Below are 23,208 nucleotides of genomic sequence, written 5' to 3'. Positions count from 1 at the left end.
AACAGTTTTAGTAGGCATGTAGCTCAACTTGTAGTAGGGAACATGGGTGCACCAGAATAACCTAGCTGCAGTTGTGAGTAGTCCTCACAATTTACTGAGGTTTTGGGGAGAGGTGTTATTAGTCTGTTGAGTCAGTTAAGTTGAGGTCATTCAACTTAACTGTGGATGGCCACTCATTCTCCTGGACCTCACAAACTCTCAAAGTATTTTTTGAGTTTTGCTAATGTTTTACCCTGGATTGTGAAATTGAAAGTTGATTACTGTCATCTACTTAGACAATTTCTCTTTTCACAGAGCATTTAATTCTTAACTGCAAATGTTTATTGTGGGTGTTCATTTATACAAACTTTGATAAAAGAATCAAGATATAGATCATCCACAATATTGCCTGTCTTTGTCCAACTCTTTTTCTGATTTCTGGTTCAGCTAAAAAGGAGTAACCAATAAGCTTTTATAAAATTACATCTTAATGCACACCTGTGCAAAAGTATGATGTATTTTAAAATTTGTATCTAGAGGTTAAGATATTTAATAAAGGAGGGTGTGTGTGTTGGAGTGTTTATTTAGTGTTTTAGTAGAAAATAACACATTTTGCGTAAGAATAGTAACTGTATTTTTTCTATTAAAGTGTATTTGTGTGTTTGTACTCTAGGTGGCAATCATAGAAGAGTTAGTAGTAGGTTATGAAACTTCTCTAAAAAGCTGCCGGTTATTTAACCCCAATGGTAAGTCCTCAAGTTTTATGTTTTAAAAACATCTTGAAAATTTTAATACATTGTGAAATTCTTAATCAGAAGGTCAGTATTATTACTTAGGCAGGAAGCATAGTGCATTAAATTTTTTTCCCTTTAAGAGGGACATCCATTAATTTGCACATTGTGTGATGATACTTGGTTAGAAGAGAATTACATTATCTTTGTTTTTTGTGTTTTGGGTTTTTTTTTGAGATGCGATCTTGCTCTGTTCCCCAGGTTGGAGTGCAGTGGTGTGAACACAGCTCACTGCAGCCTCTACCTCCTGGGTTCAGGCGATCCTCCTGCCTCTGCCCTCTGTGTAGCTGGGACCACAGGCATGCACCATCATGCCAGGCTAATTTTTAAATTCTTTGTAGACATAGGGTCTCATTTTGTTGCCCAGGCTGGTCTCAAACTCCTGGGCTCAAGTGATCTTCTTGCATTGGCCTCTTAAAGTGTTGAGATTATAGGCATGGGCCACTGTGTCCCACCTCACATTAGTTTATTGAAAAGAATGTTATGTAAAAATTTAAAAACATCTACAAAATCAAATGCAACAGTATAATGATCCTCTCTTTACCCAGCACTCAGCTTCAATAATTTTTAATTCATGATTGAATTTATTTATAGCCTCTCCTACTTTTCTCGACTCTCATATTATTCTGAAGCAGATTCCAAACATCACATCATTTTATCTATGGATATTTCAGTATGTCTAAAGAGAAGGACTTAACCTAAAATGTAACCTAATACCATTCTCATACCTGAAAATTAATACTTTTTTTTTTTTTTTTGAAATGGAGTCTTGCTCTGTCGTACAGTGGCACGATCTCAGTTCACTGCAGCCTCCGCCTCCCAGGTGCAAGTGATTCTTCTGCCTCAGCCTCCCGAGTAGCTGGGACAGGTGCCCGCCACCACGCCCGGCTAATTTTTGTATTTTTGGTAGAGGCAGGGTCTCACCGTACTGGCCAGGCCAGGCTGGTCTCGAACTCCTGACCTCAAGTGATCTGCCTGCTTTGGCCTCCCAAAGTGCCGCGATTATAGGCATGAGCCACTGTGCCTGACAAAAATTAATACTTTCTTAATCATACCTATTCAGTCCATGTTCACATTTCCAGTTATGTTATAAATGTCAATTTTTTTTTGCCTTTCTGTTTTTGAAGTTTGTTTGAATGAAGATCCAGATAAGATGTGTACTTTGAATTTGGTTGATGTGTCTCTTAAACTCTTTTTATCTGTGAGTTTCTGCCCTATCCGTTTTCCTGCAATTTATTTGTTGAAGAAATTTTTTTTTTTTCAGTTTTCCCAGTCTAGAGTTTGCTGATTGTACCCCATGTGTTGCTTAACACATTATTCCTTGCCCTCTGAATTTCCTATAAACTGGTAGTTCAATGTAGAAGATTGTTGCTAGTATGGCAGCCAGTAGCACAGTGGCTAATTAAAATTTTAAAAAATTAAATAAAATAAATTCCATTCCTCATATTAGTAGGCATACAGTGTTTGTTTTATATGTTAGCAACTGTTAAGAATTACCGACTGGTGATACTCTATAATTTTTTATTATTTTAAAAGAGAAAATTTTCTTCCTCTATTATGTGCTTACACAATGTTTCAGTTTGCATAGGAAAAGCATGATAAATGGATTTTTTCTCCCCACTCCCTGCTTTTTAAAATTTCTTTACGAGTTTTCAAAATAATGAATTGTTGGTTCAATAGCATCCTTCAAAGACAGCAAATACATTTTTTAAAAGTATTATAAATTCATGGATTTAAGCATATTTGAATGTTGCATATTCAGCATGATATTAAAATATGTTAAGAATATAATTACCAAATTCTAAATAACCACATTACAAATCTCAAATGGTCCTATTCTTTACATACCATAGTAGTAGTTGATAACTTCTTGGGTGTTAATAAGACAAGATATTCCAGTTTATCGCTGCCACTGCAGATCTGGAATCAATTGTTTTTCCTAGGAGTTCTGGTTCCTGTAGTGGGAAAGCCCAGTATGGGACCCTGGGTACATATTGTTATTGCGTTGGTCATTGTTTCTAGGTCTCAGATTAATTTAATAGTACTTTTTCCTATGATTTCATTGGTTAATCATCATAATGTTCCTTTGATTATCAGCATTTTCCTACATATTTTACAAATGTGGAAGAGGTTCAATGACATGCCCAAGAATATGCAGCACTTTTGTTGCAGATCTATCAGATGAGGAGTTGGTGAGTTCCACTCCTATTATTTGTCCACTGAGCCATCCTGCTTTCACTAGGAAAAATTTTAAAAAACAGCAATCTATTGCTTTCTTTGAAAGCACGTATCAGTTCTCAGATTTTAGAAATTTGTATTTAAAAAGAATTTTTTAATGTGTGGGTTGTATATTTAACTTACACATTTTCTTGTGAGTATATTAAAATTAAATCATGAACTAAAATATAAAAATTTTTTTGCTTGTCATCCCATTTTTGGGGTATAGTTTTTATTTGATTTAAATAATGCATCTTTGCATATTTAGCATATTAAAATATATTAAGAATATAATCACCAAATTCAAAATAACCACATTACAAGTATATTTATATACAGTTTGGTGCATTAGCTAGAAACTCAATTAAACAGCCAGGGCTTTTTTTTTTTTTAACCTCATATGAATGGAGAACATTTTTAATTTTTCCCCTTTTGTAAATAACATCCTGATCAGTATGCTCTCATAGTTCTAGTACAGCTTGTCTCCCCTCTACCTGTTTCAGTTTTCTTTCTAGGTAGTTAGACCTTATTTATCTCCCATGTTTGTTCCGTGAAGTTATTATATGCAAGGGATTGTGCTAGGGCTTGTAAGGATACAGAAAAGAAAATACAGACTTTTCCTAAGATCTTATAAACTTAGGGGGAGTTTTATAGCTAGTTACATAAATAAACTCCTTTCATAGTACCTCCCTTATTAATAAACATAGGAACCATTTTGGGGGGTGCTCTTAATGTATGTAATGCCTCACCTTGGTTTCTTTTCCCTCTCTCCCTCTTCTCCTAAGATGATGGAAAGGAGGAACCACCAACCACATTACTTTGGGTCCAGTACTACTTGGCACAACATTATGACAAAATTGGTCAGCCATCTATTGCTCTGGAGTACATAAATACTGCTATTGAAAGTACACCTACATTAATAGAACTGTTTCTCGTGAAAGCTAAAATCTATAAGGTAAAAATCTTTTGTTCTGTTTTCTTATGAGGTAATGGGACTTGTCATGAATTTTTTCTCTCTATTTTATACATTCTAAATGTAGGAAAAGTGACATTTGATAACTCAAAAAACACGAAATAACAAGTTTAGTACATTTCTCAGTCCAATTACTTTGAGACTTGTCATGGTCATGCTAATTTGGTCATTTATCTATATCCGTATACACATGCATACTTACGTACATACATTAATGTATATGTATTCACATGTATCTGGTAATTCTCTTGGGTTTGGAGAGTAAGAGTATATAGGTAATCCAAAAGAAATTTTGTTTGCTGTGAAATGTATATTTCTATTAACATTTGAGTATGGTAACATGTCAGTATCTGGCAATGTTAATGAGGTGAAACTGTGAAGATTCTATTGTGAATTCTACAAGTTATCTCTTTTGACTTCTCAACTCCTGGGCCTTGCTTGAGAATTTTTACTCATATATTTTAGCACCATCTTAAAGTAATGTTGGCTTTTCTCTGTCTTACTAAAAATAAAATTTAGTAATGAAAGCTCTTGAGGGACTGACAATAAACCAGTAATTTATTTAGCAAGAAAATAATGAAATTAAGTAATACTTAAGAAGTTTTTTTTTTTTTTTTGAGAGAGAGAGTCTTGCTGTATCACCCAGGCTAGAGTGCAGTAGCACAATCTCAGCTCCCTGCAATGTCTGCCTCCCAGGTGAAGTGATTCTCATGCCTCAGCCTCCGGAGTGGTAGCTGGGATTATAGGCATGCACCACCCATGCCCAGCTAATTTTTGTGTTATTTGTAGAGACGGAGTTTCGCCATGTTGGCTAGGCTGGTGTTGAACTCCCGGCCTAAAGTGATCCACCTGTTTTGGCCTCCCAAAGTGCTGAGATTATAGGCATGAGCCCCCGCATCTGGCTAAACAAGCACTTTTTATTTTTTATTTATTTATTCATTTATTATTATGAATTTTTTTATTTTTAGATTTTTAAAAAATTATACTTTAAGTTCTAGGGTACATGTGCACAACGTGCAGGTTTGTTACATAGGTATACATGTGCCAAGAAGCACTTTTTAAAATTAGATTATGGCTCGTTAGTTTTGAGGCTTTGCCAGATGGACTAGTTAGGTAACTTAGAATGAGAAACATTGGGGAATGTCTACTAATGGTCCTAATCAGTAATGTTTCCATGGTCCCTTTAGCTTAGAGATTTGGCCATGCCTTTTATGACTTTCACATTTAATTATGTTTTGATTTAAAGATTTATATTATTGGCTGGGAGCTATGGCTCATGTCTGTAATCCCAGCACTTTTGGAGGCCAAAGTGGGTGGATCACAAGGTCGGGAGTTCAAGACTAGCTTGGCCAAATATGGTGAAACCGTGTCTCTACTAAAAATACAAAAATTAGCCGGGCGTGGTGGCGCATGCCTGTAATCCCAGCTACTTGGTAGGTTGAGGCAGGAGAATTGCTTGAATCCGGAGGCGGAGGTTGCAGTGAGCCAGGATTGCGCCACTGCACTCCGGTCTGGGTGACAGAGTGAGACTCCCATCTCAAAAAAAAAAAAAAGGTTTCTATTATTATTTATTCTTTTTTATTGAGATGGAGTCTCACTGTCGCTCAGGCTAGAGTGCAGTGGCACAATCTCGGCTCACTGCAACCTGCACCTCCTGGGTTCAAGTGATTCTCCTGCCTCAGCCTTCCAAGTAGCTGGGATTACAGGCATGCGCCACCACCCTTGGTTTACTTTTGTATTTTTAGTAGAGATGGGTTTTCACCATGTTGGCCAGGCTGGACTCGAATTCCTGATCTCAGGTGATCCACCCACCTCGACCTCCCAAAGTGCTGGGATTATAGGAGCAAGCTACGGCCCCCAGCCTTATTTATTCTTTAACAATTATTTTTGAGTATTTTTACTATGTGCCAGGCAGTTTTAGGCAATGGCGATATTAACAGTAGACAAAACTATTAAAATAAGTCTTAACTGTCAGCTTAAATTCTAGAAGGCTGGAAAAAGGAATCAGAACTTATATTATGGAAGAATGCATTATTTTATATTGATTAATATCTGAGAGTCATAAGAATGCCTTTACTTTCATTTGTTTTTAAATTATTTATCAACAGATAATAAATTACCTGCACAGTAAACTTAGCATACTAACCGGCTTATTTTGCTTTTGTACCTTGTAAGCACGCTGGAAATATTAAAGAAGCTGCAAGGTGGATGGATGAGGCCCAGGCCTTAGACACAGCAGACAGATTTATCAACTCCAAATGTGCAAAATACATGCTAAAAGCCAACCTAATTAAGGAAGCTGAAGAAATGTGCTCAAAGTTTACAAGGGTTTGTACAACTAGTGTTCTTAATTATGAATAAAGAAGACACGAGCCAGTTCATACTTGTGTACCATGCTTATTTTTCAAAGTTTATCTTTAATATTTTAGACACCAAAATAGCCAGGATTTTAATTAAATCGCTATATCAGAAGACACTGGAGTTGACATTGGTACAGAGGATTTTCCTTTTAGAGGGTTGTACAGTGGACTATTAAACTGGTTTATATTGATGTATGTTCAGATGAATTTTTTAGGGGTCAAGGGAACTAATATTTATTGAATACCTGCTATGTGGTGGTGTTCTTTTTCTTGTACTAATCGCTACCCTCAGTTATGTAGACCTTTTGTTTAATCACTCGTGAAACTACAAATTATTTTTAGTGGTTAGAGAATTTCAGTTGCTTTCCCATGTTAACTATTCTTTAAGAATGTTTTAAAAATTTTTTTTGAGAGTCCAAATCAGCGGAACATCTTTGTTTGTTTTTTAAAATTCTGTGGTAGAATGTCTTTGATTAAAAAATGATCTTGAAAATACTTAATTTTTGTATAGGAAGGAACATCAGCGGTAGAGAATTTGAATGAAATGCAGTGCATGTGGTTCCAAACTGAATGTGCCCAGGCTTATAAAGCAATGAATAAATTTGGTGAAGCACTTAAGAAATGTCATGAGATTGAGAGAGTAAGTACCTTCTACATAAACGTTTTCTTATTTTATTCTGTTGATGGTTTTGGACAAATTTCATAGTTTTTTTCTCTTCTACCTCTTTATAATTCATAGTAGGTGCTTTTTAAAATCAGTATTCACTTTTTTCAGTTTTCATAATGGAAATATAGACTACGTTTTCAGCCAGGGTCTCTATTATCTTTCTGTAAGAATTCTTTTTTTTAAAAAAAAAAGCTTTTTTAAAAAACTTGATAGAAATTTTGTATCTTGGCTATGTTTTTATTGATTTTTGAACCTTTCAAATTGCTGCTGCTGCTTTAGTAGTACATACACAGCTGATTAAATTACTCCTAGGATCCTGTTCATTGTAGAGTTTATTGATGATGCCATATACCCTTGGTAAGATATAAAAGTTGAAGACTTTTCACAGTATTTCTTCTATAGCATATGTAATTTCATGTTTTTTGATAAAATTGTTTTCTTAATCCTCTTCACTTCTGACTCATTTCCATGACTAGTGGTTGGTTTTTCTTTTTTGTGTTTTACAAAGATAAACGTAGTTTATATAACTAATTTCACATTTGTAATATTGTCAAGTATAGAATACCAAAGCTTAGTTGAAATGCATCAGGTTCCTGATTGCTTGACTTACTTGCTAATTGATTTTTTCCCACATACCAGCATCACATTGCATAGGATTCAGATTTGTATCCTCAAAAAAAATTACCAAATACATATTGTAATCCTTTGCAAATTATTCTAAATATAAAAACTCAATGTTTAACATGTGAATCTACTTTCTTGCACTACTATGTGTGTTAATAAATTATGTTTGATGTTGTCACAACAGCTTTAAGTATAATTAAGGAAGGGATAATGAATAAATATAGTTTTAAAGCTTCCTTTTTCAACAAATGATTCAATGCCTTCAGTATGCCATATCCTGTGCTAGACAATAGCTAACTGTATTTGCTTATTTGAAATGCAAAATATTCCTGTTGAATAATTGTAAATTTTTTTTTTTTTAATTTTAGTAGTTTTTTCATGCCAAAGTAACAAGTATTCCAAGCCTTCGATTTTATAGTTTTCTTAGCCATTGCTGTACTTCGGTATAATAACAAAAAGATAATTTTGTTAGCATTTTATAGAAATCACTGATGACCAGTTTGACTTTCATACATACTGTATGAGGAAGATTACCCTTAGATCATATGTGGACTTATTAAAACTAGAAGATGTACTTCGACAGCATCCATTTTACTTCAAGGCAGCAAGAATTGCTATAGAAATCTATTTGAAGCTTCATGACAACCCCCTTACAGATGAGAATAAAGAACACGAAGCTGATACAGGTATAATATTCAGAGTTCTTCTTGTGCTCTGGTGTGTCTATGTGTATTTATGTTTTTCAGTAATATATATTTTTCTTGAGCACCACGTGGGAAGATATACAGGGTTCTCTGAACAACAAAAGAAAAATGTTTACTTTTATGCTTCCAAAGTTAAACAAGTATTTAATTTGCAGTTATTCATTAGCATTTAAGAAGTTTGCATATCATGAGTTTTACATTTAATATCTGGTTTACCCCAAATTATAAATTGCTAACTATTTTACAGGTACTAGATTGCTAATTGTATAATTAGTATTATAATTCTACATTAGTGTTGGCTATTAGTATTACTAGTTATTTTTTTGAAATGGAGTCTCGCTCTGTTTCCCATGCTGGAGTGCAGTGCATGATCTCGGCTCACTGCAACCTCCCACGTTCAAGCGATTCTCCTGCCTCAGCCTCCCGAGTAGCTGGGATTACAGGTGCCCACCACCACGCCTGGCTAAGTTTGTGTTTTTAGTGGAGACAGGGTTTCACCATGTTGTCCAGGCTAGTCTCGAACCCCTGACCTCAAGTGATCTGCCCACCTCGGCCTCACAGAGTGCTGGGATTGGCCTCTTAAGTGCTGGGATTACAGGCATGAGCCACTGTTCCCGGCCTATTCCTTTTTTAATAGTAATTTATAATTAATCTACTAAAAATGAATATTGCTTGAACATTAAAAACCAGCTTGGGATAAAGCTAGGAAAATTGCACAGTGACTTATCATTTGACCCATCTTTAATGTACTATTTTTATAGCAGGGCATCAGAATGACTAGGGAGAAGTCTTCCTTAGACAGTTATTTGGGGAAGAACCTGAGAATGAGTGATCTCATATGTAGAAAAATATAAATTTTGTGACTTACTCATGGCAAAAATGTTGTATAAAAACTGTGCTAGATTTTTTTTTTCTTCTGAGCTTATTTTTTGAGGATATGATTGGCTAATTTCTGTATCCTTCCTTCTGCTAAAGAGCTTTTGAATTATTTTGCTAATTTGTCATTAATTTTTACTTCTTGTTGCCTACGGACAGTTCAGAAATTTCTAAGGTCACATACTGAGGCCTTTGTACAGATATCACTTGAATCTCTTTCTACCTGTTGGTGTTGCTTCAACTTAAAAGAAAACACCAGTAAGAAGAATCTGCTGGACAATTTACAGTTGAAGTTGAGAGCTATGACCCTCTGGCTTCTTTTGTTTTTCTTTCTTTTTATTCTTCTGCCTCCTTCCTTCTCTTCTTCAAATTATACAAATAATACACAATTAACTTTTCAAAGCTGAGACTATTAATACAGAAATATACTTAGCAAATATGAAGATCCCCTTTCACTTTTCTCCCACCCATTATTCATTCCAGCAATTATCCCTGTGAAAGGACCAGTTCCCTTTATGCACAGCTACAGTTTCCAGAGTTCTGTGTGTACATATACACATGCATTTCAGGATGGTTCTTTGCAGGGTTTCTTGTTTATTTTTCTTTAGTCCACAATTGGGTTTATATCATACTCGGTGTTCTGCAATTTGGACTTTTTACCCCATTTAATAGTATTGCTCCATGTCTGCATATCATAATTATCATTTTCACTGTTAACATTTTAATGACTATTTAGGAATCTATGTGAATTTTTTCACCATTATAGTACTATAGTAAATGTCCTTGTACATAATTATGTGCATATTTATTTAGCATGGATTATTAAAAGCGGAAATTGGTGGATTGAAAAGTATGAGAATTTGAGATAAAGGGTTCATCAGTTTTTATTACCACCAACATGGATATTGAGATTTTCTTTTATTTTACATTATTGCCAGCTCTGAAAATTACTGTTCCTTTACATTTTTGTATGTTGGGCAAAATATCTAGTTTACAATTTATATATTTTGTTTGTTTTGTTTTGTTTGAGACAGGATCTCATACTATTTCCCAGTCTGGAGTCCACTAATGTGATCATAGCTCACTGAAGCCTTGAGCTCCTGGGCTCAGGCAATCCTCCCACCTCAGCCTCCTGAGTAGCTGGCCTCCCACCTCAGCCTTCTGAGTAGCTGGGACTACAGGTGCATGCCACTGCACCCAGCTAATTTATTTTTGTAGAGACATGGTCTTGCCATGTTGCCGAGGCTTGTCTTGAACCCCTTGGCTCAAGTGATTCTCCTGCCTTGGCCTCCCAAATTATTGGGATTATAGGCATAAGCCACTATGTTTGGCCAATTTCTAGATTTTTAATGGAGTGGATTATATATTTTCTTTTTTTCACTTAGGTTTTATCCTTTAAGAATAGTATCTTTCATTATATACAATTTTTAATTTTTAATACTTAGTCTTTTTTTGTGGCTTCTAGGTCTTGCTTAGAAAGGCTTTTTCTATTTAAAAATTTAAAATATATTTATGAATATCTTCTGTGTTTTTCTTCTAATACGTCTGCTTTGCAATTTTTAGATTTGGCTCTTTAAACATTTGGAGTTAATTTTTATATACTTTGTAAGGTGGAGGGTGGCTTTCCACCTCCCTTCTTCCCCAAAATAGACTGCTAACTTCTCAGTAATATTTATTGAATAGGTTTTTCTATTCCCCACTGATTTCAAATGCTACCTTTATCATCATAAATTCTGGAAAAATAATTTAGTAGGTCATAGGCATGGTTTCTTGGTCTAACATGATACGATTAAAACTACATGGTATTGACATCAGTACAGATAGGTTTCTGTTGTTATGATCCATTTTTCTCAATCTAACACTGTCTTTAGAATTTTCGTGTTTTTACATGCAGATTTTTGCTTATGCATACATGGTAGAATTAGCTTGTCTTCCAGAAGGTTTCTGATACTAGGTTGATTCATTTTTCAGTTGATTTTTGAAAATTTTCTATGTAGGCCATTATGTTAATCTGTAAATGGCAGTAGTTTTATTTCTTTCAGTATTTATACCTTTCCCCCTTATGTCTTCTGGTCTGGTTAGAGTTGCTAAAACAGTGGTGATTAGTAGGAACAAAAGTGTACTTGCTGCCTTTTTTTCTATAGAGGTAGTACTTCTAATGCTTCATGATAAAGTTTAATATTTATTTTTGAGATGGAGTTTCACTCTTTTCACCCAGGCTGGAGTGCAGTACAATCTTGGCTCACTGCAACCTCCGCCTCCTGGTTTCAAGCAATTCTCCTGCCTCAGCCTCCTGAGTAGCTGAGATTACAGTCATGCGCCACCACTCCCGGCTAATTTTTGTATTTTTAGTAGAGACGGGGTTTCTCCATGTTGGTCGGGCTGGTCTCGAACTCCTGGTGATTCGCCCACCTCGGCCTCCCAAAGTGCTGGGATTACAGGTATGAGCCACCATGCCGACCTACATTTGGCTTTTTAATCATCTGGAGTTTAGTATAGCATAGAAGAAGCCTAGACTTTGGAGTCCAAGTGAAGTAGATTTACATCCTTGCTCTGCCTTTTACCATGACTGAGTTATTTTCCTCTGAAACCTCAGTTTTCTCATATGTAAAATAATATTATACTCTAATTCATGAGGTTGTTGAGGACATCAAATGAAATACAATGTATGGGGTATGGGCTGGGTGCAGTGGCACACACCACTGGACTGGGCACACACCACTGGGCTGGGTGCAGTGGCACTTTTGGAAGCCAAGGCAGGTGGATCATTTGAGTCTAGGAGTCCGAGACCAGCCTGGGCAACATGGTGAAACTCTGTCTCTACAAATACAAAAAAACCCCCAGCCAACCAACCAACCAACCAACCAACCAAAACAGGCATGGTGGTGAGCACCTACATTTCTAGCTGCTTAGGAGGCAGGAGTGGAAGGATCATTTGAGCCCTGGAAGTCAGAGCTGCAGTGAACTATGTTCGCCACTATACTCCAGCCTGGGTGACAGAGTGAGATCCTGTCTCAAAGAAAAAAAGAAAGAAAGAAAAAATTCAAGGTATGCATTGTATCTATCATGTAGCAAGGCTACAATTGGTAGCAATTATTTTACCAGTCGTTAAAAAGATCAATGCTTATGTTGCCATCCATTTATAGTTTTGTGTTTCCAGAATGTAATTTTTTGGTCTCTATTAGAATTTTTTTGTTTTTTGCTTTTTGTTTTTAGTATTATGGGATTCTTCGCTAGGAAAAAGATAAATAATGCATTTGTTTTCGTTGGCTATATGTTATCTATTGCTGCATCATAAATTAATCCCTAAATTTAGCAGCTTAAAATAACCCTTTTTTTGGGTCAGGAATTCAGAAGTGTCTAAGTCACTGACTCAGGGTCTCTCATGAAGTTGTCATTGAGATTTTGGATGGGCCTACCATCACTGGAAGGCTTGGCTAGGACTGAAAGGATCCATTTCCTAGATGACTTACTCAACCTGGCTGTTGGCATGAGACCTTAGTTCTTAGTCTCTCTGTAGAGTTTCTAGTTTCTGAAGACATGGCAGCTAATGATGACAGAGAAAGGCAGAAGCTACAACACCTTTTTAATGTTCTGTTCACCTGATATCATGCCATTACTTCCTTCATATTCTAATTGTTCAGAAGAGAGTCACCAAGCACAACCTATTTGAGGGGAGTAGAATGGAAGAATTTGTAGACATAATTTTTAACTGTCATCGTCTGCATTTTGGTTACATTATTGTTTTGGGTTTTTTGTTTGTTTGTTTGTTTTTAATTTTAAGACAGGGTCTCACTCTGTCTTCCAGGCTAGAGTGCAGAGACTCAGTCATAGCTCATTCAGCCTCAAACTCCTGGGTTCAGCCAGTCCCCCAACCTCAGCCTCCACGTAGGTAGGACTACAGGCACATGCCACCACACCCAACTAATTTAAAAATTCTTTGTAGAGGTGGGGTCTTGCTATGTTGCCCAGGCTGTTCTCAAACTCCTGAGCTCAAGTGATCCTCCTGCCTTGGCCTCCCAAAGTGCTGGGATTACAGGCATGAGCCACCACGCCCAGCTTACATTATTCTTATATGCAAAATATAGTTAGCCTTTTCAAGGCTTTCAGAAGTCTATCCCATTGTAACATTACCTTAAAGTTCAGAATCTTGTCATGTAAATCAGGTACAGGTACTGAAGCAGCTCCTTGAGTATAAGTGTTTTATTTTTTATTTTTAACCTTAAGTGTGGCTTTTCAATTATAGTTCTTTTAATATGAAATCCTGTGAACTAAAATTACAAGTTATTTATCAACTACACACCCAATATAAAATGAGACAGGCATAGGACAACCACTGTAGACATTATTAGGAGGCACACAGGAGTTACTGCGTCCATCCTCAAGTCCAGTGGGGCATGGCTTAATAGTTCTTTGATGAGGACCCAAGACTGGAATAATTTTCCATGGCTCTTGGCCCTGCCCTCTGAGTTCCTGCTTCCACTTTCTGAATTATCCTTTTTTTCTTTCTGAAGTTAACATTTGTTTGCAACTGAGTAGTTTTTCAGTATTCTTCCAGCCAGTAAAATGTTGTGAGTCTAAAGACCTCTTTTCACTTTGTGCTGTCGTTCTTTTCCATCCAGATTTACTATTTCTGCCCATAGAATAAACATCATGAATCTTTCGTGAGTCTTACTGGAATCCACGTGTACCTTGAGCTTCTATGGAGGGGAGAACACCCTTAAGTTTCTTAGAAGTTTTATTGTTTGAGAGAATCTGTGAGTCATACTCTTAAAATTTTTAGAGAACCTTTCTTCAGACTAACTAGTGAGGCACCACCATATTCTGAGTAACAAAAAGATTGTAATGCCAAGCCCTTTGCCTTCCCTCTTGACGTATTTTCCTGACAATTCCCTGGGTTTGATCTTTGCCCAGCAAGCCATTTCTGGAGAGACTGAGAATTTTCAAAACCATCAAGCCCCTGTCTCTTTTCTTTAGTTTCTTTTTCCTCTTGCATTTTTCCTGGGCACTTTGCCTAAAAATCCCTTCAGTTAGTTAGTTAGCTCACTGAGTTCATTTGACACATTTTATACCACTTGCTAAACTTTCTGCTACTCTGTGGCTATAACATATCCTTCACTTCATTTTAAGGACTCACTGGCAGCCTCCCCCAAGTCTAGACTTCTATGAATAGTCCGAGGCTCTTCCAACTTCCACTAAAGCCCTACTCAAAGTGTCCACCTTTTGCAACTCCCTCACTCCAAAGTTACTCCCACATTTTAGGTTTTTGTTACAGCAGTATCTCATGTCCAGGTACCAAAATTTATATTGTTTATCTATTGCTGCAAAACAAATTACTCAAAAACATAGCAGCTTTAAATAGCAATCATTTATTATCTGACTGTTACTGTGTGTCAGGAATCCAGAAGTCACTTAGCTGTATGTTTCGGAAGACTCTGGGTCTCTCAGGCTGTTGAAGTCAAGATGTTGGCTGGGCACGGTGGTTCATGCCTGTAGTCCTAATGCTTTGGGAAGCTGAGGTGGGTGGGTTGCTTGAGTCTAGGAGTTCAAGACCAGCTTTGTCAACATAGTGAGACCTTGTCTCTATTTATATTTTTAAAAAGAAAGTTGCCAGCTGGAGCATCTGAAGGATCGACTTGGCTTGGGGGATCTCCTTCCATGATGGCTTACTCGCATGGCCAGAGGCATCAGTTCTTGGCCACACATTGGTCTTTCCATAAGATTGATTGAGTTTCCTCATAAGCTGGCGTCCTCTGAATGATCCAAGAGAAAGCAAGGAGGAACCTATAGACCATTTATGTCCTAATATTAATGTTACATACCTTTCAAATTTGTTCCTTGAAATCAAAATAATATAAATTTTTCACTATATTGTAGCATATTTGTCAGTGATTTCCAGTCTTTTGAGACATTCGATAGTTTATACTTCTAGGGATATTGTTAATTTTCAATATTAAATTTTTAATTTACTGTAGAGTTATTCATTTATTCTGTTAACAAATATTTGAGTGTTGTTTGTATGCTTCAGCATGCTGCTAGGCCATGAAAATAAAAAGGTTACAAATGACACAGGAGCTCCTTTACCAGAGAGCTCATAGCTTAAAAGAGAGACAACTGTATAAACAAACTATTGTGACAAGCAAAATATATTAGCCGTAGTGGCAGCACAGAGAGAATGAATAATTGTTTGGCCAGGTTAGAGAAGGCATAATAAGAGAGCATAGTCCTCTGAAGCCATAGAGATATGCAACAGCTTGTTATATTCATAGATTGCAAATACTTTGATATTGCTGTTTAACTTGTATGTTTTGCTGTGATCATTTGTTTACATGCATATCCCATGTGGTTTACATGCATACCCCATGTGGTTTCAAGAAAGTTTTCTGAAGTAGTTCCATTGTTTCCTATCTGATGTTGAACCATTAAAAGGGTACGTACTGCTGGGCGTGGTGGCTCGCGCCTGTAATCCCAGCACTTTGGGAGGCCGAGGCAGGCGGATCAGGGGGTCAGGAGTTTGAGACCAGCCTGACCAACATGGTGTATTTTCCTAAAAATACAAAATATTAAATACAAAATACAAAAATTAGCCGGGCGTGGTCGCGCGTGCCTGTTAATCCCATTTACTCGGGAGGCTCAGGCAGGAGAATTGCTTGAACCTGGGAGGCAGAGGTTGCAGTAAGCCAATATTACGCTACTGTGCTCCAGCCTGGGTGACAGAGTGAGACTCTGTCTCAAAAATAAATAAATAAAAGGTCTATGTACATATAGGGACATTTACGTCCATACCGTGCAATATATTTTTAAATTTGTTTTTTGAGACAGAGTTTCGCTCTTGTTTCCCAGGCTGGAATGCAGTGGTGTGATCTTGGTTCACTGCAGCCTCTGCCTCCTGGGTTCAAGCAATTATGCTACTTCAGCCCCCTGAGTAGCAGGGATTACAGGCGCGCACCACACCCCGCTAATTTTTGTATTTGTAGTAGAGATGGGGTTTCACCATGTTGACCAGGCTGGTCTTGAACTCTTGACCTCAGGTCATCTGTCCACCCCGGCCTTCCAAAGTGCTGGGATTACAGGCATGAGACGCCATGCCCAGCCTCATGCAATATTTTTTAATGGGAGTTTGGTAATATCAAATAATACTTAAAATTACTAATCTGATTAACATGCTTGTTAATTTTATTAACTTATTGCCTGCAGCAAACATGTCTGACAAAGAGCTAAAGAAATTACGTAATAAACAAAGAAGAGCTCAAAAGAAAGCCCAGATAGAAGAAGAGAAAAAAAATGCAGAAAAAGAAAAGCAACAGAGAAATCAGAAAAAGAAGAAGGATGATGATGATGAGGAAATTGGAGGTCCAAAAGAAGAACTTATTCCAGAGAAACTGGCCAAGGTACTTAATAGTGTTTAGCACAATTGAGTGACATTTTATGACCAGCTGTTGTCATTTTCATACTGTTTTATTTGACCAATGTGATTATAGATTTTAGAGCCAAAAATTATTTTATTTTTTAGTATTCTTTCTTTAATATTTTGTTTCTGATCGTGTTTCATGTTTAAAACTTGAGATAATGATCCTGTTCCAAAGTCATGTAGTATAGTATGGCGGAAAAAATTTTGGCTTTTGAGTCATTCTGATCTGGGTCCAGATGTTAGCTCTTATAGTTTCACTGTGTGCCCTTGGACACTTTGTCTAACCTCTCTGATGGTTTTTTCATCTATAAAATGGAACTGAGAAAATCCTTATTTAGGACTGGAGAAAAAATATATATGTAAAGCATCTAGTGTCTGTTGCAGTGGTAACGTGCAAGTTTTTATGTCTAGGCTAAATTGAGTTTGTTAAAAACTGAGGACTATACGTGTATCTCCCACTACCTATGTTGTCAGTTTACATTATTTCTTTTCTAGCCTAAGGCCATAAATATTTTCCCCAGGCCAAAATCTGACCTGCTGGTTTTAACCATTAAGCTGAAACCAAGGTATTCATTGTCACATGAACCATTTTGATTAATAACATTCCTTTGTCCTTTCTTCTGACCCTAGACATCTTCCTGCTTTGTGTGAAAATAATTGCATAATTTGTTATGTTAAAGCAATATAGTAAGCAATCGCCCCAGACTTTAATTAAGGAAAATTATAATGCCAAACAAATTATAAATTACAATGCCACCAAGGAAAATTATAATGCCAAACAAATAGAGTTGGAGAATATGTTTAGAATTCTGTTCACCAGAGCAGGTGGACAGTAATATCACATAGACATAGTAATATTGCTATGTGAAATATAGCCATGTGCCTATAGTTCCAACTGTGTTGGAGGCTGAGGTGGGAGGATCACTTGAATCTAGGAGTTTGAGGCTGCAGTAACGCTGTGAGCTATGATCATGCCTGTGAATAACCATTGCACTCCAGCCTGGGAGACACAGCAAGACTGTCTCTTAAAAAAATAAAAAGAAAAATATCACACACACACACACACACACACACACACGAAATATAGAAAAATCTAGTTGGATTCTATAAGGATTTATTGACATCTTTTTACAAATAATTGTATACCTGCTAGGAACAAACACAATACCTTTTTATTCTTGGGAATTTATTGGAAGACTACACAGGGAAACAAGAAAGCAAAGAAAATGGACCTTCAGACCTCGGAGAATTTCAGTCATTCAGGGCATAGGACTTAAACTTTAGACCTTCCATCTTTATTCCCCCACTTTATTACTACTACTTTTACCACCTTCACTGCCTGCCTGCTGCTGTCATCACTTTGTCTACTTGCTTTTCCCTTTATCCCATGACTTTCCTTAATGACGTTTTTCATTATACCTCTTCATGTTTTCATGTATTTCTTAAGGAGAGGATCTCTTTTGATTATTTAGTTACTGTTTAATAAAGAGTACACCTACAGAGCGGAATTCTTGTACTAGATTTCCTTAAAGACTGTTAGGTTTTCCTTGTGTCCAGGGTATCATAATTGCCTTCAAGCCAGATAACAACCTGTGGTCTAATTATTTGTAGCCATGATTGTAGAGTCTGAGAACAAAGTAATGGCTACAAACAGTGCTTCTGACTGCTTTGTTTGGAAGCAGCTTAGTGCAAGGTACCCTTTTTCATGAACTGCTCCTCAGTACATATTATTCTTACCTGTTAGGTACATAAGACCCTTTTCTTCTTCAGCTAACTTCCTCCAAGATGCCCCTGTCTAAAAGCATCTATACTTACCAAGATCTTCAATGTGGTAACAGTGTCAAATTTTACCAAGCCATCATAACTAGGAGTGGCTTTGTAGGTTATTTTAAGAGCTGTCTGCCAAGTCTGGCTCTACGGTATATAGTGTCTCCCCCGACCCTCAACCCCTCCTTTTCTTGGTGATCCTGTATTTCAGCTTTCTTCTATGTGGTAAATAGCAAATTTAGTGTCACCAGTTCAGGATAATATTCAGTCATGCATCATTTAACAGGGATACATTCTGAGAAATGCATGCTTGGGTGATTTTGTTGCTTTCTTTTGTTTTTTTTGAGACAGGGTCTCGCTTTGTCACCTCGGCCTCTTCCTCCTGGCCTCAACTGATCCTCTCACGTCAGCCTCCAGAGTAGCTGGCACTACAGGTGCTCACCACCATGCTTGGCTAATTTATTTTTATTTTTATGGAGATGGGATTCTACCATGTTGCCCAGGCTGGTCTCAAACTCTTGGGCTCAAGGGATCCACCCACCTCAGCCTGCCACAGTGCTGGGATTACAGGTGTGAGCTACCACACCTGCCTTGGGTCATTTTGTTGTTGTGCAAACATCATAGAGTGTATGTACACAAACCTCGATGGTAAAGTCTACTACACACTTAGGCTATATGGTATAGCTGATTGCTTCTAGGCTACAAACCTGTATAGTATGTTACTGTACTGAATACTGTAGGCAATTGTGATACATGGTAAGTAGGTGTGTTACTAAAATGCCCGAAAAATAGGGCATTATAATCTTATGGGACCACTTACGCAGTTCATTGTTGACCAAAACATCGTTATGTAGCACATGACTATATAAAATAAAATCAAAGCATTATTAAATTAGCAGTAGTTCCAGTAAAGAAGGAGAAAAGGAAAATGGGAATTAGTAAGGTCAGCATTCAGTCAACTGAGTATAAATCTCAGGTCTTGGCAGAAGCTGTATCACTTGTTTCTCCAACTTACCATGAGGCATTGGTATTTATGAATTCCCCTTTGTAGCAGTCATCCTATGTTCCTCCTTGCCTTCACTCAGCTTTTTTTTTGAGATGGAATCTCACTCTGTCGCCCAGGCCGGAGTGCAGTAGCGTGATCTCAGCTCACTGCAAGACTCCGCCTCCCAGGTTCAAGTGATTCTCCTGCCTCAGCTTCTCCAGTAGCTGGGATTACAGGCACATGCCACCACGCCCACTAATTGTTTTGTATTTTTTAGTAGAGACGGAGTTTCACCATGTTGGCCAGGCTGGTCTCGAACTCCTGACTTGAAGTGATATGCCCACCTCAGCCTCCCAGAGTGCTGGGATTGCAGGTGTGAGCCACCGTACCCAGCCTAGCATTTTTTTTCCCTGTTGTATATACACTTTTCCTTCCAAAGGCTATGATTCCTTAGTACAGTGTTCTTTCTTTAAAAAGTTGAATCATTTTAAACTTTTTGTTGCTGTGCTGGGAGTTGCTATGCTAGAGAGATATACTCCTTTACAACATATCTTAATATGAGGATTAGATTTCAAGTCAGTTTATAAGTTTAAAAATTGCATATGATTAAAATTGCCCTTGGAAGTGTCTTAAATTGCCCATTAAGTGCGGTGCAGTCTTATCCTACATGCATTTAACCTAAGTGAATTCAACTCTTCGTGACTGGATGTAATTTTTTCTTTAAGGGAGACAAAGAATAGTATGCATAATGATGGTTAATTCTATCCAGTATTTCCCTCAGTGAACGCTGGACCCCAGCTGACTGTGAGATGGGAGGCATGACTGCCACAGTCCATTTCAGTTCTTGTGTGCTTATCTTGGTGTGAACATCTTGCTATGATGATTGTTAATTTGGTATTGAAAACATGGTTTTCATACACGTAATACAAAGTATTTATATTTTTATATCTGCCTATCTTCAGCTTAAAGGATTTTCAAGGGATATTTTGACTTTTTTTTCCTGAAATACTGATTTTAGACTTGCATTTCTGATTACATGCTTCCATGTATATATAAAACCTTGTTCTGCACGATGTATGAGTAAATATAGAGTGTAGTTAGATTTCTTGTGGTTATCTACGTATATTTAAACACTTAGATTTACTCTGACAAAGTCTTATCTATGAGAGGTAAACAGAGACTAAGACTACATATCGCAATATCAAACCGAACCCAGATCTCCTTTGGGGGAATATGTTCTTGTTTATTAAAGTTGGAGACAGAATTAATTTATCTGTTTCCTCTCTCCAAGTTCAAGTACTTGATTTAACTAAATATAAATACTTGTATTGATTCACCTGCCCTATAGTCCTTGTTTCCCTTTGTAATAGCAGCCGTATCTCTGTGATAGTAAATTACCCTGGTCAATACACTGACCCTCATTTCAATCTGTACCCTAGAGGCATGAAAGCATGATACAGCTAGGTGGCAGGTTTGGTTTCCAGTTCTCTGCCTTTATCTGATACAAATATTTCTCCCTTTGTACCAGAAATTCCTATATAGTAGAATATGGAGTCATGGGAGCAAGAAGTAAAATATGTGCAAATGTGTGGGGAAGTCATACCTATGAGGGCCTTTATTTTCTATCTCTTGGTTCCTGAATCCATAGTTATTAGAGTGACAGAGCCATATATTAATTTCTGGTTCTGGTTTAGAACATGTATCCTTCAAAAGAAAACATTCTGACACTAGAGCTGGGCTTTTAATGGGTTATTTTATTGTCATGTAAGGTCAGCTGCTTTACACACTAGGACATGGTGAATCCCATAGAATTCACTTCATTGCTTTTCTTTTTTTTTGTTTTTAATGCAGTGAAACAATTTTCTTGCCCAGAAGCTGTTTTGGTGAAACCACAATTACCGTACTGACAGAGGCACGTTGACCAGATTGCAAATTCATTTTCCATTAGGGTAAATTGTTACTGCCTCTGTGATGAGAGAAGGCAGATATAGAATCCAGATGTTCAGTGCCCTTCTGATAAATATGGTGGTGGTCTCCAGCCCTACCTGAGATAAGACAGGGAATAATCTTGTCTCAGTATTCAGTCCAGGAGTTTCAGAATAGTAGCACAATTGCATTATACCTGCCTAGTAATGATTACAAGTATATAATTACTATGACATTTATGTAATTAATAAAAAATTGGTAGGAACACAGTTCTATAAATATTAATATTTTAAAAGCCACCTCAATATTAATGTCATTTGAATAAATATGAATTCCTGTAGAATTTATAGAACAAAGCAAGACAGAATGGATAGTGTATGATTTTGAATAGCTTGATTATACTTTACTTTGTTTGAATTATAAAGAACATTCACTCATTCTGTCATGGTCTCTATAGTTTCCTTTGTACTTCTCCTATCCTAGTTCACATCTCTTCTTTTTTCCCCCTTGGCTATCTGACCTGTTTCTCTTTCTGTCTGTCTTTCTCTGGTTCTATTTTATCTACTTCCTTCTTTTTGGGTAGTTTCTATCCAGCAATAATATAGTATCTGGGGTTAAAAATCAGTTAAGAATTCTAGAATTCAAAATCCCCTTTGTTTAGGTTATGGGAGGTTAAAATATGACAGTATTTTTCTGGGTGACTGGTAAGTGGTTTTATTTTTAAAAAATAAGAATTTTTAGTAGAATAAAATCACATTCCCCAAGAACCTTACTTTCATTTGTATAATATCTTTTATTTTTGTTAGGTTGAAACTCCATTGGAAGAAGCTATTAAATTTTTAACACCGTTGAAGAACTTGGTGAAGAACAAGATAGAGACTCATCTTTTTGCCTTTGAGATTTACTTTAGGAAAGGTAGGCAATTAGGGTACAGTGGCCCTGATAAAACTGATCACTGTATTTCTTAGGTATAGTCACCCAACTGTGATAGCCTTACCACTGTACGATTATTTAGCAAATGCCAACACAGCTTTCTCAGAGAAATGCCTGCTATGAACAGAATGTGTAGGGAGATGTAGTGATACGATCACTTCTTTCAGGATATTAGAATCAATGGTAGATGTACATACATAACTAGGATTCAGGTCAGATGTAATTACCGTGTATATGGTTCAAAGAACTGATAATTGTGTGGATAAAATTAGTTAATACACAGAGCTTAGACCTAGTACCTGGTGTATAGTAAGCATTAAATAAATGTTAGCTATTATTAGCTATTGTTATAAATAGAAGATAAAATGTTGGGTCTGGATCTTGAGGGATGGATTATATTTCTAAAGGAAAAGATACATAGAAGGCAAGAGTATCTGTTAAGAAAACATGTAAATAATGTTGAGGTTGTCTGAATTGCCTGGAGCAGGTAAAAGATAATGAAGGGTCTTGGTTTCCAGGTTTAGAATGCTTAGAATATATATATAGTAGATAATAAGATTTTAGAGTACTGAGTTAATATTATCCAAGTGGTTAATTGAAAAAAGAGTTCATCACAAAGGTGATGCATATTAAAGGAAAGGGAAACTGTTTAATAAGATCAAAGAGAAGGTGTTGCTCTAAACAATTTACCTACGAAAGGAAATTGAATAACATGGTACATCTCTATATGAGCATCCATTTAAAAAGTCATGTTTGGCTGGGCGCAGTGGCTCATGCCTGTAATCCCAGCACTTTGGGAGACTGAGGCAGGCGGATCACCTGAGGTCAGGAGTTTGACACCAGCCTGACCAACACGGAGAAACCCTGTCTCTACTAAAAATACAAAAAATAGACGGGTGTGGTGGTGCATGCCTGTAATCCCAGCTACTCAGGAGGCTGAGGCAGGAGAATCACTTGAACCTGGGAGGCAGAGGTTGTGGTGAGCCTAGATCATG

At 36.9% G+C, this 23,208-nt stretch overlaps 1 protein-coding gene across 2 annotated transcripts in view; it reads left to right on the top strand.

Annotated features, from left to right (window-relative positions):
- NAA15 (N(alpha)-acetyltransferase 15, NatA auxiliary subunit) overlaps positions 1-23,208 on the top strand; it is an 89,855-nt gene that overhangs the window by 52,981 nt on the left and 13,666 nt on the right. The window contains exons 10-16 of one of the 2 annotated variants that reach the window (XM_011985641.1): positions 653-725; positions 3,773-3,942; positions 6,136-6,288; positions 6,832-6,960; positions 8,084-8,297; positions 16,389-16,582; positions 22,087-22,195. In XM_011985641.1, the coding sequence (XP_011841031.1) occupies positions 653-725; positions 3,773-3,942; positions 6,136-6,288; positions 6,832-6,960; positions 8,084-8,297; positions 16,389-16,582; positions 22,087-22,195 (1,042 nt within the window). Of the gene's footprint in view, positions 1-652; positions 726-3,772; positions 3,943-6,135; positions 6,289-6,831; positions 6,961-8,083; positions 8,298-16,388; positions 16,583-22,086; positions 22,196-23,208 lie in introns of those variants that run through there. The other variant, XM_011985642.1, reaches the window with a different exon arrangement.

The sequence above is a fragment of the Mandrillus leucophaeus genome, unplaced genomic scaffold (genome assembly GCF_000951045.1).
Source record: "Mandrillus leucophaeus isolate KB7577 unplaced genomic scaffold, Mleu.le_1.0 Scaffold289, whole genome shotgun sequence".
In the NCBI taxonomy this organism is placed as follows: Eukaryota; Metazoa; Chordata; class Mammalia; order Primates; family Cercopithecidae; genus Mandrillus; species Mandrillus leucophaeus.
Note: the sequence above shows the minus strand (reverse complement) of the source record. Positions and strands in the feature narration are given on the sequence as shown.